Here is a 17,853-nt window from a genome sequence, read left to right on the forward strand (position 1 = left end):
TTGTGATGAGTGTGATCACTCACAATCATTATTGTGAATGTTATGTATGGTAGGCCTATGGATTGTGACGTATTCTGTCATCCATGGGGCTGGGGATATGACATCTCGAGAGAGGTCTGATAAATAAAATGCATCTGGTGGCTAAATATCTACCTTAATTGAAAACGTGTTAAATCTATCAATAAATTAGTTTTGACCTTACAAATATGTCCACCAACCTCATTCAATTCACTCACTTCCTGCCCGTGCACAAAAGTAGCGTCAATAGAAACCCCATGTTTCCGGTAATGCCTTCTTTCCGGCAGCGGCTATTTCCTCGCCAACATGCCAGTGAGTACCAGAGCCTGACATAATAACCATTTTACCGTTAACATAGGGCCTTGGATGCCAATCTTGGAGTCCGTTAATGCATAATCAATTCGCGTACTGACTGTTGTGTGTTTGAGCTCTGTCGTGGTGTTATCATAATGGTTCAAAGACGCGCTGATTAGTAACGTAGTGTGATACAAGATGGCGGCGTACATATCGCAAACATGGAGAAAAGAGTAACCTGAGAATGTAACACTAGCTACAATATGTCTGAAAATACGTGCAATGGCCTCCACTATATTGACTGATGTTCTCGTAGAAAGTGTTGTTCACGTACTGCTCAAATAACAGGTGAAAATGTATTATTTTACTTGAGTAAAAGTATTTGGTTTTAAATATACTTAAGTATTAAATGTAACTGATATAATATACTTAAGTATCAAAAGTAAAAGTTTAAATCATTTTAATGTCCTTATATTAAACAAACCAGACGGCATAATTTTATTGGTTCTTATTTATTTACTGAAAGCAAGTGGCATGCTCCAACACTCAGACATAATTTACAAACGAAGCATGTGTTTAGTGAGTCCACCAGATAAGAGGCTGTCGGGATGTTCTTTTGATAAGTGTGAATTAGACCATTTTATTGTCATGCTAAGCATTACAAAAGTAATGAGTACTTTTGGGTGTCAGGGAAAATGTATGGCATAATAAGGACATTTTATTTAGGAATGTACTGAAGTAAAAGTTGTCAAAAATATAAATAGTAAAGTACAGATACCCCCAAAAACTACATAGGTACCACTTTCAAGTATTTTTACTTAGCTACACAACCATTGGTGTGAAGTACTTATCTGACTGCATATCGGTATCATCCATAGTTTGCTCTGGATTAGGGTGTAGGTTAACTGACAAATGTTAAATGCACTGCCTCATTGTCACTTGTAAGCAGTTGTCCTAACTACTCAAACTAAATGCAATGTTCTAAGTAGTCTTGCTTGTCCACTCTATCCTGCAGCTCGCAAAAGACTTGTTGCACCCATCCCCTGAGGAGGAGAAGAGGAGCCACAAGAAGAAGCGTCTTGTCCAGAGCCCGAACTCCTACTTCATGGATGTTAAGTGTCCAGGTAGGTCCTCTCTGTTTCCTTCATTGGATTTATGAGTTTGAATGGGCCGCCTTGTCTGTTTTTCTGAATTCAGTAGCTTAATGAGTCGAATACTTACGACGGTGTATTTATTACGAAGCATATGTGCCGAAATGAGGAGGAACCTAGCAGTATTTGTCCATTTAAGATGAGCTTGTTTTCGTAGTTATTTTGGTATTTTCCTTTTGTTACTGTGTGCTCTAGTGAATACACCTCAGGCACTAATGACGCTGGTCTCAGATGATGCAGTGTGGCATGTAATTGTACTACATGTGTGCAGGGCTCAACTGCGACCAAAACACTGGCATTTGCGACCCTTTGACTTGGTAGTGCGACACCAATTTTTTTGTGAGCGCTAGTGTGCCAGGGGAAAAAATGTATCTGGTCACGTTAGTTGTTGGTTCATAGTTGGCTAAAAAAATAGGGATTATCAAGATATATTCAATCAGCAATGGGTATGCAGACCAGGTATTCAAAAAAGAGTGATCTGTAGTCTTGGTTTAATCTATGCGATGCACAATTGTCGCCATGCGCTGTTTGGACGAATTTTTTTATAAAGGCTTTCCCAAAACCCCTCCCCCTCCAAACAATCAGTGTTAATGTATTGTCAAGTTAAAATGTAATTATTTGTGAATGAGGGTAGGTCATTATAGGCTATTTGCTCAGCCTGCAAATTTAAAGATAACATTTAAATGATACGCACATCATCTGTCAGTATTATTTTCATTCGGGCCAGTAGCTTTCAGTTACCACTGGTCTGGTGTGCCGCTGGCAAACTGACTTGAATGTCAAGCCCTGCAAGGGCATGCTAATTCAAGTCATTATTAGCCTGGTTCTGTATGGAACACAGGTCAGGTCACTATGCATAAAAAAAATTGGTGCGACCAAATCATGTGCTGGTGCCATCAACTGAAAGTTTATAGCAACAGTGCCACCAGTGGAAAAAGTTGGTCTAGAGTAGGGCTGTTGCGGTGACCGTATTACTTGCACACCAGCAGTCACGAGTCATGAAGGCAGTCAAATTCCACGTGAACGTTTAGTCACGATAATTAGGCTTCTCCAAGCTCTGATGCTGATGGTCATTAGTAGCCTACCAAACTTGCTAACTGCCTGGTACTCCGCACTCTATTGTCCCTCTAATCACTCTGACATCAATGCAAATGTAATCGAAAATCTAATCAAACACTTCATGAGAGCTCATGTTGTGCAACATTTCTATAGCCTATGCAATAGCGAGAGAAAACAGAGTGATGGCCTCTATTAAAAAGAGGAGGATCTCATCAGCTTTCCGTCGGCTAGGCCTACTATATTTCTCAACTTTCCTAATATTAAGCACATTGCCTATCTTTACAACAGGAGTATAGCCTACCTGGCTGGCATGAAAATGAACCACGGGATTTGCAATTTAAGTGCATATTTTTTCCCCCTGCCCCTGTTTCGAGGCAGGCGCATGATAATGGTCCATTCTAAATCAAAACAAATGTCACATAGTATATGTAAAGACAAGATTAAATCAAGAATAGTCTGATGGTAGGCTATCACTTGTGAATTATATATTGTCACTTGTGAATGATGCCCAGCGTAAGGCAAGAAACAATACCTTTGAGACTTTTTCGAATCATAGTCGCACACCTCATGTAGCCTAGCCCATAGGCCTATATGTTTTGATAAGGTTTGTATCACAACTAAAGTGACCAAATAACTTCTTAAAATTAAGCACATGAATCCGCTTTACAAGGGGTGTAGAGCCTAACTGGTATTAGGGGTGGGCGATATGATTTTTTTTTTTATATCACAATATTTTCCGCTGTTCAGACGATAACGATATAATATCACGATATACTGTACATTTAAAAAAACTAGCATTTTATGAGCCCTTCAAAGTTAATAAATGACCAAATATTGCTTTTAACCTTATAGAAACAGAAAGGGAGCATTGCAGTATATTGTGACAGTTCCAAACGACAGAGGCGGCCCCCTTTTTTCTAACAATTCTTCGTCGTCCTACAAATCAACCTCAATAGCATTATTTTCCTTGTCTTCAGTCATCCTCAATGCTTGCTTACACTTTTGCTAACGAAAGGAGTTTACTTCACTAAATGTTCGCTTACTTTGCAGTTGCGCATGCTTGTTTGTTGACTTTGATTGGCAGGCAGATTGCGTGTTACGTCCATGCTTCTAGTTTTTTTCTTTGCTAAAAAAAGGCTGTTTTTAGTAAAATAAGCAATTTGAACTACATTTACGTCATTGCTAAATGGCATATTATATTATTATTTAGCAGACGCTCTTATCCAGAGTGACTTACAGTTAGTGAGAGCATACATTATTATTATTATATATTTATTTATTTTTCATGCCCCCCGTGGGAATCGAACCCACAACCCTGGCGTTGCAAACGCCATGCTCTACCAACTGAGCTACATCCCTGCCGGCCATTCCCTCCCCTACCCTAGACGACGCTGGGCCAATTGTGCGCCGCCCCATGGGTCACTGTTGCTAACTCTGGAGCTCGGTCAGAGTGACCATCGGGTCCTTGGTCACCTCCCTGACCAAGGACTTTCTCCCCAGATTTCTCAGTTTGGCCGTGCTGCCAGCTCTAGGAAGAGTCTTGGTGGTTCCAAACGTCTTCCATTCAACTGTTGGACGTTATATAGACAGGTGTGTGCCTTTCCAAATCATATCCAATCAATTGAATATACCACAGGTGGACTGCAATGAAGTTGTAGAAACATTTCAAGGATGATAAATGGAAACAGGATTCACCTGAGCTCAATTTTGAGTCTCATAGCAAAGGGTCTGAATACTTATGTAAATAAGGTATTTCTGTTTTCATTTGTAATAAATTAGCAAAGATTTCTAAACCTGTTTTCGCTTTGTCATTATGGGGTATTGTGTGTAGATTAAGGAGGAAAAACATTTATTTAATCCATTTTAGAACAAGGCTGTTCTATTTTATTCAGCTTTGTTCCATTGTATTCTTCATACTATAAAATACTATAAAATAATGCCACGGAATTCTAACCAAATCTTGTCTGCTAAATGAACTAGTGTAGCCCACAGCCATATGGCATAGCCAGATCGGACCGAACATAAGGACAACTCCGAGTATGCTATTATGTTCTTTTGAAATAGGCTAAAATAAATAATGGATTTATTGTGAAGGTTTATGCAATATTACATGGACTTTTTAAAATGTAGATGTTCCAAAGGTCTGCATCAGTGGGTTGTCGGCTATGTGTGGAAGCCAGGAGATGCTAAATGTGTTTACGTTTATTAATGGTCAATTACCATGAGACCGAAAGTTATTTGCTTGACAATCATCGGCTGACGAAATTTCGTGACCGCCACAGCCCTAGTCTAGAGCCCCGGTGTGTGTTAATGATTGTATTTTTGTTTCCCTCAGGATGCTACAAGATCACAACGGTGTTCAGCCACGCCCAGACGGTCGTGCTGTGTGTGGGTTGCTCCACAGTTCTGTGTCAGCCCACTGGAGGCAAAGCACGTCTCACAGAGGGTCAGTAGTCTCAGCATTTTGTGTGAATTGCTGGTGGGTTCACCTGCACCCACTATCAATTGCTAATAACCCGTCCGTAACCGCCGACTATGAAAATCTGAAGCCCGCACCCAACCCGCAAATATAGAAAATGCGCTGTATAGTTGGTTCCCTTTTGTCCTTTTTTTTGTCTTGGTGGATCGATGTTAACTTTTTCTTCCCAAGTTTCCAAAAGCATTTGGCATGTTGGCGTGTGTAAAGTTAGGCCCTAAAGCTTAGGCTTATGTACTAATGCCAGATAAAAATATTGAAAGAACCTCAATGTAGCCTATAGATATGAATTGCACAAGAATTATACATTTATGGGTTTAATGATCGTTTTCACTTTATTCAACCCGCCAGCCACCCATCCGCCCTTCATATTTCAGGGACTGCAGGTTGAGTAAACCCGCACATCACTAGTGTGTGTGTGCCCTTGTGTTTTCAACTCAAGTCTCTTCAACAGCAGTTTTAGGTACAGCAGCAATGTCAATATGTATTGATGTAGTTAAGTTATCGGAAGTTCCCGAGTTCCGACTGGAAAGTTTCACTTGAGCGGTCCTCCAAGTCGTAATTACAAGTGGGAAACTCGGATAAAATGTTACCTAAGTTGTGAAGTTTCACCACTGACCCCTCTCACCTTTTCAACCAAAAGATGACGACAAAGCAGTTTTTGACCAACTAATCAATGTGGATAATGTAGCTAGTTTGAACATATTGTCATTGTTAAGCAAGCTTGTTAACTGTATTATTAGCAATTTTAGCTAGCTGATCTTATCAAGCTAGCTAGCTAAAATCGTATTGGTTGAAGAATTGTTCCGACTTCAAGAGCATTTGAACACAATCATTTTGTATTTAAAAAAAATATTGTAATTCTTATAATGTTTTTGGATACTTTTACCCCCTTCTCCCCAGTTTCGTGATATCCAATTGGTAGTTAGTGTTGTCCCATCGCTGCAACTCCCTATGGACTCGGGATAGGCAAAGGTCGAGAGCCATGCGTCCTCCAAAACACGACCCTGCCAAGCCGCACTGCTTCTTGACACATTGCTTTCTTAACCCGGAAGCCAGCCGCACCAATGTGTCGGAGGAAACACCGTCCAGTTGGCGACCGAAGTCAGCTTGCAGGCGCCTGGCCCGCCACAAGGAGTTGCTAGAGTGCAATGGGACAAGGAAATCCCGGCCGGCCAAACCCTCCCTAACCCGGACGACGCTGGGCCAATTGTATGCCGCCTCATGGGTCTCCGGTCACGGTCGGCTGTGACACCTGGGATCTAACCCGGGTCTAGTGACGCCTCAAGCACTGCGACCTTAGACTTCGCAGTTTCCCACGAGTATGTGAATGCCCCATTAGTCCTATTGTCAGTTACTATGTTAACCGACTAGGGTTTTTACTGGCTGATATTGGCACTGATTTAATTTAGACAGACCTGTCACATTCACTGTAGACAAAAGGTATGCACCTTTTATCAAATGACTGACAGTGAATCCCAAATCGCCCCTACCAACTCGCTCGTAGGGCCTTCTGTGTCACGTGTTGCGGACAACTTTTGAGGGTGACTGCCAGAGAGTGGCGAGGGGATCAATAAACCCAATAACTTCGGGACACACTTGTGACTTGAATGATGCAATTCATGTTCTACTTTTAAATGAACAAACCCCCCTGTCGTTTTACAAAAAATACCTCAGTAAGTTACACATTTACTTTCCAAGATATTTAATCTTTTACATGTATCAAGTCTCGAAATCCGACAAATGCACATAGCATATAATTAGGCCACGCCTCTCCATTCTTTTGTGAAGTTGTGCAAACTCAAAACTAACGTGGTGCCTGATTCCACTTCAATCTGAAGCCGGCAACGTTGCTGGCTCTGTCGGAGAGGTTATCAGAGGTTCTAATTAGCCCCTGCACCCTCCATAATTTTCACTCCTCAGCTTTGGGACACTTGTGCATAAAGCGTGGGTGCGTGTGAACACACAAATGGAGGGGCAAGGGGGTGATTTGGGATTCAGCCTGACTGCATTGTCAAGTGACTGAACTGCCACCCCCATGGTTGTCCAGACTCATTCCAGTGCCAAATAAACCTCTGTTTGTAGAAGGGTTGGGCTAGACCACTGGCTCCCCCCTTTTGAAAGCTGAGAACAAATGCACGTTATGATGCTATGCTGCCAGTTGCGGTAGACTGGATTCCATTCCAACATTGCGTAACCTTACTATAGCTTTAGAAGATTTGAAATTATTGTTTTGGCAGTGAAAGCCTTTGTGCCATCCAATCTGTCAGTTTATTACTAGGTGCTATGAATGTGAAACCAAATTAACACTGTTGCCCGCAACTCTCTCCTCATCAGATTGTAGTGAGATCAGTGGTTGTGTGTAGCAGTAATGCCCCTTTGTCTCAGTGGCCTGACTCTGTCATTTTGTCTTTCCATCAGGGTGCTCATTCAGGAGGAAGCAGCATTAGTCGTACTCTTGATGCCCCGGTAGAAATGTAAGAGAGGAGGGGTTGGACATGTTGATTTCAGCGACTCAAGCCTCGACACCCACTGCATCCAAGAAAGATTGATCAACAAGTGCTCATTACGCCTGGACACCAGATGGGTTTACTCATTCAATGTGATTGTCCACTTTGTCGCTGTAATTGAACTCTTCAACCCAATCTCCTTTTTTTAATACAATTGTTTTGGCTAAAGAATTGGTGGGTTGTACTTTTTGTTTCGTTTTCCATATATGCCTAAATTGGGATCAAAATGTTTTAATCTACATCAGTTGGGTGATTCTCATGAAACCAGTTTTTTTTTTTTAAACATGTCTAGCAAATTTAGTTACAAAACCATGATGCGTTTGCAAAAATCGACCATCATTCTGAGGACTAAGAGGTCTAGTTTTTAGCAACGTGTCATTTTAAATTGTACGTTTTCACCTGAATTTTGTACAGTTTTCACCCAGAAAATCTCGGGTCATTTAATACATTTTTACTTTAGAAAAACGTAACCTATTTGAATAAAACGCTTGCTGTAGTTTGTCCATAAATAACAAAACGGTATACTAGTTTACGTTAAACAATAATATGTACAGTGTCTGTCGACAGGCATCTCATTACAGTTTTTCAAATTCTTGTAGAAATTCCACAGTCAGTTTTTAAATGGTTATTCTAGAGTAGTCCTTAGATGAGCACAAGTAAATGTATTTGCTTATACTCAAACAACCCCTTTACCCCACTTGGCCTTCTCATTACCGAAACAGCAAAAAAACTCAAATTGGGAAAGAGTGACGTGAATTTTATTGTATAATATAATATTAAATATTTGTATTTTCAGTTATTGTTTAACTCTGGTCTTTTCATAAGGGGAACAATTGTATTTGTTTACTTTTTTTGGACAAACCATTGCGGTAATGAGAATTTTGTGGAAATTGTAAAATGCATAATCTGATGTAAAAAAAATATACATTTCATAATTATTTGTATATAAGTACAGGTCCTAATCTCAATGATCAATTAACATTTTGTGAAATGACACTTGATACTTTTTTGGGTCAAATGTAGGTTTTGTGATAATTACACAGTTGGCCAAGTTGCATATGTTTTCATAGCCAGTATGAAAAATGTATGCACTCACTAAGTCGCTCTGGATAATAGCGTCTGCTAAATGACTAAAAATGTTTAAAAAAATAGCCAGTTACAATTTGAGTGCTCAATTTCAAGTAAATATCAAGTAACAATTTGTCATGGGCTACTTAAAGGGCAACTCCACCACTTTTCATTTTCATTATCCAGCACAATAAGTGTCAATGTGAAAATGGCACGTTTCTAAGTTTTGTAGAAAAAAAATTAAGACATTTTAAAAACGGTGATTTTCAAACAATGAGATTTGCAGTGACGTGGAGAGTGTTAGTTTTTACTCTATTTAGAACTTAACGGACATCTAGTCAAAAGCTCAAACCAAGTTTATTCACCCACTGGGTCAAACAGCTGCAGACGACAAAGACATGTTTCCACAAGTACATATATTTATACCCTCCAATGGGTGGAGTTAACTCCTTGCACATCTAGACAGCCAATACATCTCTGTTGCTAGGCAGGAACTTAAGTGGTTCCTCTCATTGGTGTAGTCATGGCCCTGCCTCCTATGTGTGTATGTCATAGGACTGTTCCTCGACACTTCACCTAACCTCGGCCCACATTCCTCATAATCCACAGCTATCCAACCTTATCAGTCACCGCAACCAAGTGTAACTTTCCAGACACAACCTCCATTGACCCCACCATATACATTCCTCATACATGTAACGTTTACATTTTAGTCATTTTAGCAGACGCTCTTATCCAGAGCGACTTACAGTTAGTGAGTGCATAAATTTTTCATACTGGCCCCCCTGTGGGAAACGAACCCACAACCCTGGCGTTGCAAGCGCCATACTCTACCAGCTGAGCTACAGGGGACCTGTAACCATTAACTTCTGGTGTAGCAAGTATTTCAAACTACAACCCAACAGTCCCTCCTTTTTGAATAGTAATTCCATACTGCAACATCAAACTTTGAAATTACTTAGTGGGGAAAAAAAGTATTTAGTCAGCCACCAATTGTGCAAGTTCTCCCACTTAAAAAGATGAGAGGCCTGTAATTTTCATCATAGGTACACGTCAACTATGACAGACAAAATGAGGGAAAAAAATCAAGAAAATCACATTGTAGGATTTTCAATGAATTTATTTGCAAATTATGGTGGAAAATAAGTATTTGGTCAATAACAAAAGTTTCTCAATACTTTGTTATATACCCTTTGTTGGCAATGACACAGGTCAAACGTTTTCTGTAAGTCTTCACAAGGTTTTCACACACTGTTGCTGGTATTTTGGCCCATTCATCCATGCAGATCTCCTCTAGAGCAGTGATGTTTTGGGGCTGTCGCTGGGCAACACGGACTTTCAACTCCCTCCAAAGATTTTCTATGGGGTTGAGATCTGGAGACTGGCTAGGCCACTCCAGGACCTTGAAATTCTTCTTACGAAGCCACTCCTTCGTTGCCCGGGCGGTGTGTTTGGGATCATTGTCATGCTGAAAGACCCAGCCACGTTTCATCTTCAATGCCCTTGCTGATGGAATGAGGTTTTCACTCAAAATCTCACGATACATGGCCCCATTCATTCTTTCCTTTACACGGATCAGTCGTCCTGGTCCCTTTGCAGAAAAACAGCCCCAAAGCCTGATGTTTCCACCCCCATGCTTCACAGTGGGTATGGTGTTCTTTGGATGTAACTCAGCATTCTTTGTCCTCCAAACACGACGAGTTGAGTTTTTACCAAAAAGTTCTATTTTGGTTTCATCTGACCATATGACATTCTCCCAATCCTCTTCTGGATCATCCAAATGCACTCTAGCAAACTTCAGACGGGCCTGGACATGTACTGGCTTAAGCAGGGGGACACGTCTGGCACTGCAGGATTTGAGTCCCTGGCGGCGTAGTGTGTTACTGATGGTAGGCTTTGTTACTTTGGTCCCAGCTCTCTGCAGGTCATTCACTAGGTCCCCCCGTGTGGTTCTGGGATTTTTGCTCACCGTTCTTGTGATCATTTTGACCCCACGGGGTGAGATCTTGCGTGGAGCCCCAGATCGAGGGAGATTATCAGTGGTCTTGTATGTCTTCCATTTCCTAATAATTGCTCCCTCAGTTGATTTCTTCAAACCAAGCTGCTTACCTATTGCAGATTCAGTCTTCCCAGCCTGGTGCAGGTCTACAATTGTGTTTCTGGTGTCCTTTGACAGCTCTTTGGTCTTGGCCATAGTGGAGTTTGGAGTGTGACTGTTTGAGGTTGTGGACAGGTGTCTTTTATACTGATAAGTTCAAACAGGTGCCATTAATACAGGTAACTATTTAAAAACATTTCAAACATTTCCATCATTCTACGTACCCAGTTTACAACCAAATTAAAAAAGACCCACACAATAAATCAAACACGGAATTAACACCACTAACAAATATTCGTATGCTGTGTGTGGTAAAACGTAGGGCAAAAAAACAAACAAATGGCCAGGCCTTACTTATTTGGGAGCTCTCTCTACGGCCGGATCCGGATACCTTTAAACTATATAAAACTGCAGAATTTCACTAACTGCTCTCCTAAGACAACAGCCTCGGGAAACATTTCAAAGAGAGAGTTAAGGACACCCCATCCTCTCCTGGAAGTGAAAGTGTACATTTCGTTAGTATTCACTATGCTACATCTTAATCAGCAACACAAAAGTTTAAATTACAAACAAAACATGATAATGATAAGTCCACTGTCCTCCCTCCAATCATTAATTGTTTGTTTTATTCCATCCCAATCGTTTATGTACCCTTTATGTAGCCTGTACTACCCTTAGACACAGCGGCATTTCTAACAATTTACTCCCCTATATGACTGGCCTCTCTTTTCCCCCATGATTTTATGTAACCCTTCATGTTCATGAACAAACATTTTAAAAGGTAATTTTAGGTTTGGCAACCCCAATGCTGGCGCCTGACACAATTGCTTTTTCAAAACTCTACAAACAATTACTCACAATATTAACTCCACTCTAATTTCTCGTGACCCCTACTCCCTTTCGTCAATTCTAGAAATCTATTTCAGAATAAGACGGAATAAAGTGTCTCACGAGATTAAAAACACCCCAAGGTTTTCTGAGGTTGCAAGGAGTGTTTGGCCTGGTAATTTTAACTTGTTCCCTTTTAGAATCCATTCCCCTGGCATTTCGTATTGATTCTTCCAACCCCAAAATTGGTTCCAAACCCGTCGCTATGTAACATTATCCGGGTATTGTTATTGGTCCTATGGAGAGAGGGTAGTAGTCGTATCGCTTTCGATTCTGCCCCTATTACCCTGCTGAATGCTGGATCACATGCCTCGGGTGGACTACCAGGCGGGAGTACGATAGTTTCCACCAGCGTGGAATTCTAAATTCGGCCCTGTTCCCTCAGGAAACAGATAAATTAACCGGGTCAGGAGCTTCTTTCATTATGCTACACATTTCAGCAATACTCAGCGGCTGGTGTTGAATTTGGAGTCGCGTTATAGTTTGGCCATCTGGCAGTATGGGTTTCCCTCCCTCTGGGAGTCTGCCCGGGATACTAAGTCATCGCAACTGCATGAGTACGAACCGGGCGCACCTCGCTATTGTTTCCGGGATCTATGATCCAGTCCGGGACTACTATGTCTGGACTGGTGATACGTCCCTCTGCTGCCTCTCTCAACCCGTAATGCTCTTTTTCCTCTATAAGAGAGGGATATAGCGGAGAGATTATCTGTTTAGCCTGGGATACTTGATATCCCGGGGCGAGCGGTGGGGAAGTGGCGAGAGCATATACCCTCCCACAGGTGTTCTGATACTGCTGGAGGGTAGCTGTAAATTGGACTTTATTTCGATTATTTTACAGAGCCCTCGCAAGGTCCTGGTTCTTTTCATCTAATTAATGAGCCCGCCCTTCTGCTATTTCAAATGTTTTATTAGTTGCCTCATACTTGTCAGTCATCTGGACAACATGACCCTGCATGTCTTTCATTTGAGCTTTATCGGTTCTACTCTTCTGTTGATAAAACGGCGACATCAAAACGCCTGTATATTGAGCTTGAGATTTCTCATTGATGTCATGGTGCCAGACCACAACAGCATCTCTGAGTTCTTTATTTGATTGGAATTTTCCGTCAGCAGGGAAATGCTGCCGAATTTGATCCATGTTTTTTTCTTTTTTAGCAGAATTGGTCAAATGCTCTTGCGCTTCTTTTAGCGCCTCTATGGCTTTATTAAACTTTTCTTCTTCTAGCCCCGCTTTAAAAGGAGAATGGTGGCCGTCGGTGTCCATTTCAATAGTTATTATTCTCAAGCCTCTCCCGACAGTGTCCTAGGTGTTTAGATCTCCTCACCCACGGCTCTAATACACGCCAATTTTAACAATTTTTCAGGTAGTGATACTCACTTCCCGGAGAGTAGTTACGGTATAGGTGCCTAATAATTTGGTCACGGGACCTGATACCTTGTATTAGAACCAAAACTAAAGCGTCTGACAATTTATTACTGGAGAATACAGGAGACCTAATGTCTTCTACCAGTGACACACTTCAAATATCACTGCTGTTGACAACACACACAACCAAAATTATTCACAGTTGTCTTACTACTTCCACATAATCTGTCACGGTTCCCCACCCCAATAGGGCCTAAACCAACCTCTCTCCTTATTGCTACTGCCAATACACTCAACTCATGTTCAAACAACGTTCCAATATCTTTTTGCTTATCTAACCATGCATGAGGCTCTCCTCCAGAACTTGTAGGTAAACTTCTATCGCCATCCACATTACATTTTTTTACATTTACATTTTAGTAATTTAGCAGACGCTCTTATCCAGAGCGACTTACAGTTAGTGAGTGCATACATTTTCATACTGGCCCCCCGTGGGAAACGAACCCACAACCTTGGCGTTGCAAGTGCCATGCTCTACCAACTGAGCTACAGGAGACTCCTTTGCCTCGGTTTCCTCCTTCAGGACCTTCTGCCGACAGAGTTGTATTGCTGGTGTGAAACATTCCCACTCACTGACCATGTTTCATCTTTAAGCACAGATATTCTCAGATATCTCCTATTCTCCATCGAACGCACTTCCTGCCTTTGTCCCTACATGGACTACTTCTCTATTACCTATCGTACTAGTACATGGATGTGCCAATATTTCTATATACCATATAGACAACAGACACTTAAACAGACTCCAACCCCTGTTGTGGAAAATAACCACTATACTTTATTACAAATAAGGTCTTACAGAGTTTTTGTTGCATCAAGAAATGACTTTATTAAAGTTTTCAACAAAGCCGATACCCGTCTGCAGAGGGGCACACATCCTTAAGGTCTCCCTCCATCTTATATAGTCCTCTTCAGTTTCCCCGCTCTTTTATTGCTCCGCCCACTTCCTTTGTCCCTTAGGACGGCTGAACTATTACTCCAACCAATCACCCGCTCCCCTGTCTTGCACACACACTCATGTTTAGTTTAAACATGACAAGGCCCTAAATTACACAAACCTCACCCCCTCATGCTGTAATCAATCAAGAAGATACCAAGGAGACAAAGGTCTAGCCCAAACTCTATTCAACCCTGGTGCCGCTCCCTTCACTGTGTTTGAAGAAAGAGACAAAAACAAACGGCCCAATTCAGTTAGCCACAAAGAATGTTAATTATATGTTCATGATTAACTCAATTTTATCTGATAATCCATTAAAAATACACATCACCCCTAATCTAACCTATTAATGGAGGCTAATTCCCTCCTGAACACGCTGTGCCCTCAGTGCTCCAGTCTAACCTATTAGGGGGCTAAACCCTCCTGAACACGCTGTGCCCGCAGTGCTCCAGTCTAACCTTCTGGTGGCTAAACCCTCCTAGGCATGCAGTGCCCGCAGTGCCTAGTCTAACCTTCTGGTGGCTAAACCCTCCTAGGCATGCAGTGCCCGCAGTGCCTAGTCTAACCTTCTGGTGGCTAAACCCTCCTAGGCATGCAGTGCCCGCAGTGCCTAGTCTAACCTTCTGGTGGCTAAACCCTCCTAGGCATGCAGTGCCCGCAGTGCCTAGTCTAACCTTCTGGTGGCTAAACCCTCCTAGGGACCCCAACCCCTAGGCCTACCGGTAGTATTTACAGTGGGCCTACTAAATAAACTCAGGCTTTTCTAGGTCCGTATCCTATAATTGCTCAGCCTATGATTCTCATCTCCCCAAGCTGTCAGAATCAGAATGAGTGGTAACAGGTGTAGGAACTGTGCCTACCTTGTTTTTTTTTGTGCCGGCTCCTGCTCCACTGATTCGGACTCTCCAGTTCGACTGTAAATCGTGGTGAACCCTGCTCACAGAGCCAACTGTTCGGTTCTAAATAAACAGAGTAAAAACTAACGGACAACTAGTCAAAGCTCAAACCAAGTTTATTCACCCACTGGGTCAAACAGCTGCAGAAGACAAAGACATGTTTCCACAAGTACATATATTTATACCCTCCAATGGGCGGAGTCAACTCCTTGCACATCTAGAGCCTTTACATCTCTGTTGCTAGGCAGGAACTTAAGTGGTTCCTCTCATTGGTGTAGTCATGGCCCTGCCTCCTATGTGCGTATGTCATAGGACTGTTCCTTTTCACTTCATCTGACCTGACCTCGGCCCACATTCCTCACTAATCCACAGCTATCCAACCTTATCATTGACCGCAACCAAGTGATTGCCTTTTCCCTCACTTAGTAACTTTCCAGACATATAAACTCAGCAAAAAAATAAACGTCCTCTCACTGTCAACTGCGTTTATTTTCAGCAAACTTAACATGTGTAAATATTTGTATGAACATAACAAGATTCAACAACTGAGACATAAACTGAACAAGTTCCACAGACATGTGACTAACAGAAATTGAATAATGTGTCCCTGAACAAAGGGGGGTCAAAATCAAAAGTCAGTATCTGGTGTGGCCACCAGCTGCATTAAGTACTGCAGTGCATCTCCTCCTCATGGACTGCACCAGATTTGCCAGTTCTTGCTGTGAGATGTTACCCCACTCTTCCACCAAGGCACCTGCAAGTTCCCAGACATTTCTGGGGGGAATGGCCCTAACCCTCACCCTCCGATCCAACAGGTCCCAGACGTGCTCAATGGGGTTGAGATCCGGGCTCTTCGCTGGCCATGGCAGAACACTGACATTCCTGTCTTGCAGGAAATCACGCACAGAACGAGCAGTATGGCTGGTGGCAATGTCATGCTGGAGGGTCATGTCAGGATGAGCCTGCAGGAAGGGTACCACATGAGGGAGGAGGATGTCTTCCCTGTAACGCACAGCGTAGAGATTACCTGAAATGACAACAAGCTCAGTCTGATGATGCTGTGACACCGCCCCAGACCATGACGGACCCTCCACCTCCAAATCGATCTCGCTCCAGAGTACAGGCCTCAGTGTAACGCTCATTCCTTCGACGATAAACGCAAATCCGACCATCACCCCTGGTGAGACAAAACCGCGACTTGTCTGTGAAGAGCACTTTTTGCCAGTCCTGTCTGGTCCAGTGATGGTGGGTTTGTGCCCATAGGCGACGTTGTTGCCGGTGATGTCTGGTGAGGTCCTGCCTTACAACAGGCCTACAAGCCCTCAGTCCAGCCTCTCTCAGCCTATTGTGGACAGTCTGAGCACTGACAGTCTTGTGCATTCCTGGTGTAACTCGGGCAGTTGTTGTTGCCATCCTGTACCTGTCCCGCAGGAGTGATTTTCGGATGTACCAATCCTGTGCAGGTGTTGTTACACGTGGTCTGCCACTGCGAGGATGATCAGCTGTCCGTCCTGTCTCCTTGTAGCGCTGTCTTAGGCGTCTCACAGTACAGACATTGTAATTTATTGCCCTGGCCACATCTGCAGTCCTCATGCCTCCTTGCAGCATGCCTAAGGCACGTTCACGCAGATGAGCAGGGACCCTGGGCATCCTTTTTTTTGTTGGTGTTTTTCAGAGTCAGTAGAAAGGCCTCTTTTAGTGTCCTAAGTTTTCATAACTGTGACCTTAATTGCCTACCGTCTGTAAGCTGTTAGTGTCTTAACAACCGTTCCACAGGTGCATGTTCATGAATTGTTTATGGTTCATTGAGCAAGCATGGGAAAGTTAAGTTATTTTGATTTTTACGAATTATCTTTGAAAGACAGGGTCCTGAAAAAGTTTACTTCTTATCCAACCTCCATTGACCCCACCATATACATTCCTCATACATGTAACCATTCACATCTGGTGTAGCAAGTATTTCAAACTACAACCCAACAGGAGCAAGAAAATACAATCCCTTTGGCTAGAAACTCGTTGCAGGTTTTGAAATTCACTTTTTTTTGTAACTTTTAAGGTGTTTTCAATACAAATCATGACATCTGTGATCTCCAGGTCGGAAAGTCTGAGCTCTAGAAAGATGCCAGAATTTTATACTTGGAATTCTAAGTTGGATGACCGTTCAAAACTATTTTTCCCGTCCGAGCTCGTTTTTTCCCCCCCAAGTTCCCAGTTGTCTTGAACGCACTGAAGTCGGAGAGTTCCCAGTTGTTTTGAATGCGGCATCTATCCTACCCTGTGTCACAGAAGCATTTTTTTTAGGACCTTGTCTTTTTAACAACATATCATAGAAACGCGCTGTTTTTACAAATGTGGACACTGGTTTGGTGCTGGAGATGATTGAGTTTGAATACTGATTGCACTTTAAGTTTAACAATATGACACCAAAATAAGACTAGTCTGACAAAATGTATATCACTTTATTTATTCCTAACATTACTGTAAATTATTATACAATTTTCAGGAAAAAGTAGATATTTGGAGATAATACTTATGCCAAACTATCTTTCACTTACTGTGAAATTACAACTGAATACATTTTTTATAATTACAATTATGAAACTCGGGTACATTTTCAATTTACAACTATTAATAGACAAATGCTGGCTAACACAACAATATACACTTTAATTGTTATTCAGACAACGTTGCAATCAAGACTAGTATTATCATGTTTTCTTTAGGAGAGATTACAAAAATAGGTGAAATATATATTCTACAGTTAAAAAATTCCATCCACTTATTGCTTTATTTAGGTAAGCTTTAAATAGTTAGTCTTATGAAATGTCATTTTAATTTTCCACCTCTTCATTTGACATTACACCCATAACATGATATGTAGCCTTATTTCCTGCCTGAAATAAATCTAATTTTAATTCTAGCCTGACCTAAATCCCATAATTATCCTGATCCCAACTGCTCCCCATCACTCTCTACCTCTTCCCATGAATATAAACAACCCATACCTGCCATCTGTCTTCCTATCTTAC

The 17,853-nt window shown here is 41.9% G+C and overlaps 1 protein-coding gene across 1 annotated transcript; it reads left to right on the top strand.

Annotated features, from left to right (window-relative positions):
- Positions 1-281: 281 nt before the first annotated feature.
- Positions 282-8,303, top strand: LOC311126332 (small ribosomal subunit protein eS27). Its single transcript, XM_084158507.1, has 4 exons — positions 282-330; positions 1,328-1,436; positions 4,858-4,968; positions 7,420-8,303. The coding sequence occupies exons 1-4, from the start codon at positions 325-327 to the stop codon at positions 7,446-7,448; spliced, it is 255 nt and encodes an 84-aa protein (XP_084014633.1). The 5' UTR covers positions 282-324; the 3' UTR covers positions 7,449-8,303.
- The last annotated feature ends 9,550 nt before the right edge of the window (positions 8,304-17,853 follow it).

Source organism: Coregonus lavaretus (assembly GCF_964263955.1).
Source record: "Coregonus lavaretus genome assembly, chromosome: 3".
Classification (NCBI taxonomy): domain Eukaryota; kingdom Metazoa; phylum Chordata; class Actinopteri; order Salmoniformes; family Salmonidae; genus Coregonus; species Coregonus lavaretus.

Bases quoted from the DNA above. Each gene is read 5' to 3' on its own strand.
- LOC311126332 (XM_084158507.1), top strand. The intron at 1,437-4,857 runs GTAGGTCCTCTC...TGTTTCCCTCAG, and splicing joins CATGGATGTTAAGTGTCCAG to GATGCTACAAGATCACAACG. The intron at 4,969-7,419 runs GTCAGTAGTCTC...TCTTTCCATCAG, and splicing joins CAAAGCACGTCTCACAGAGG to GGTGCTCATTCAGGAGGAAG.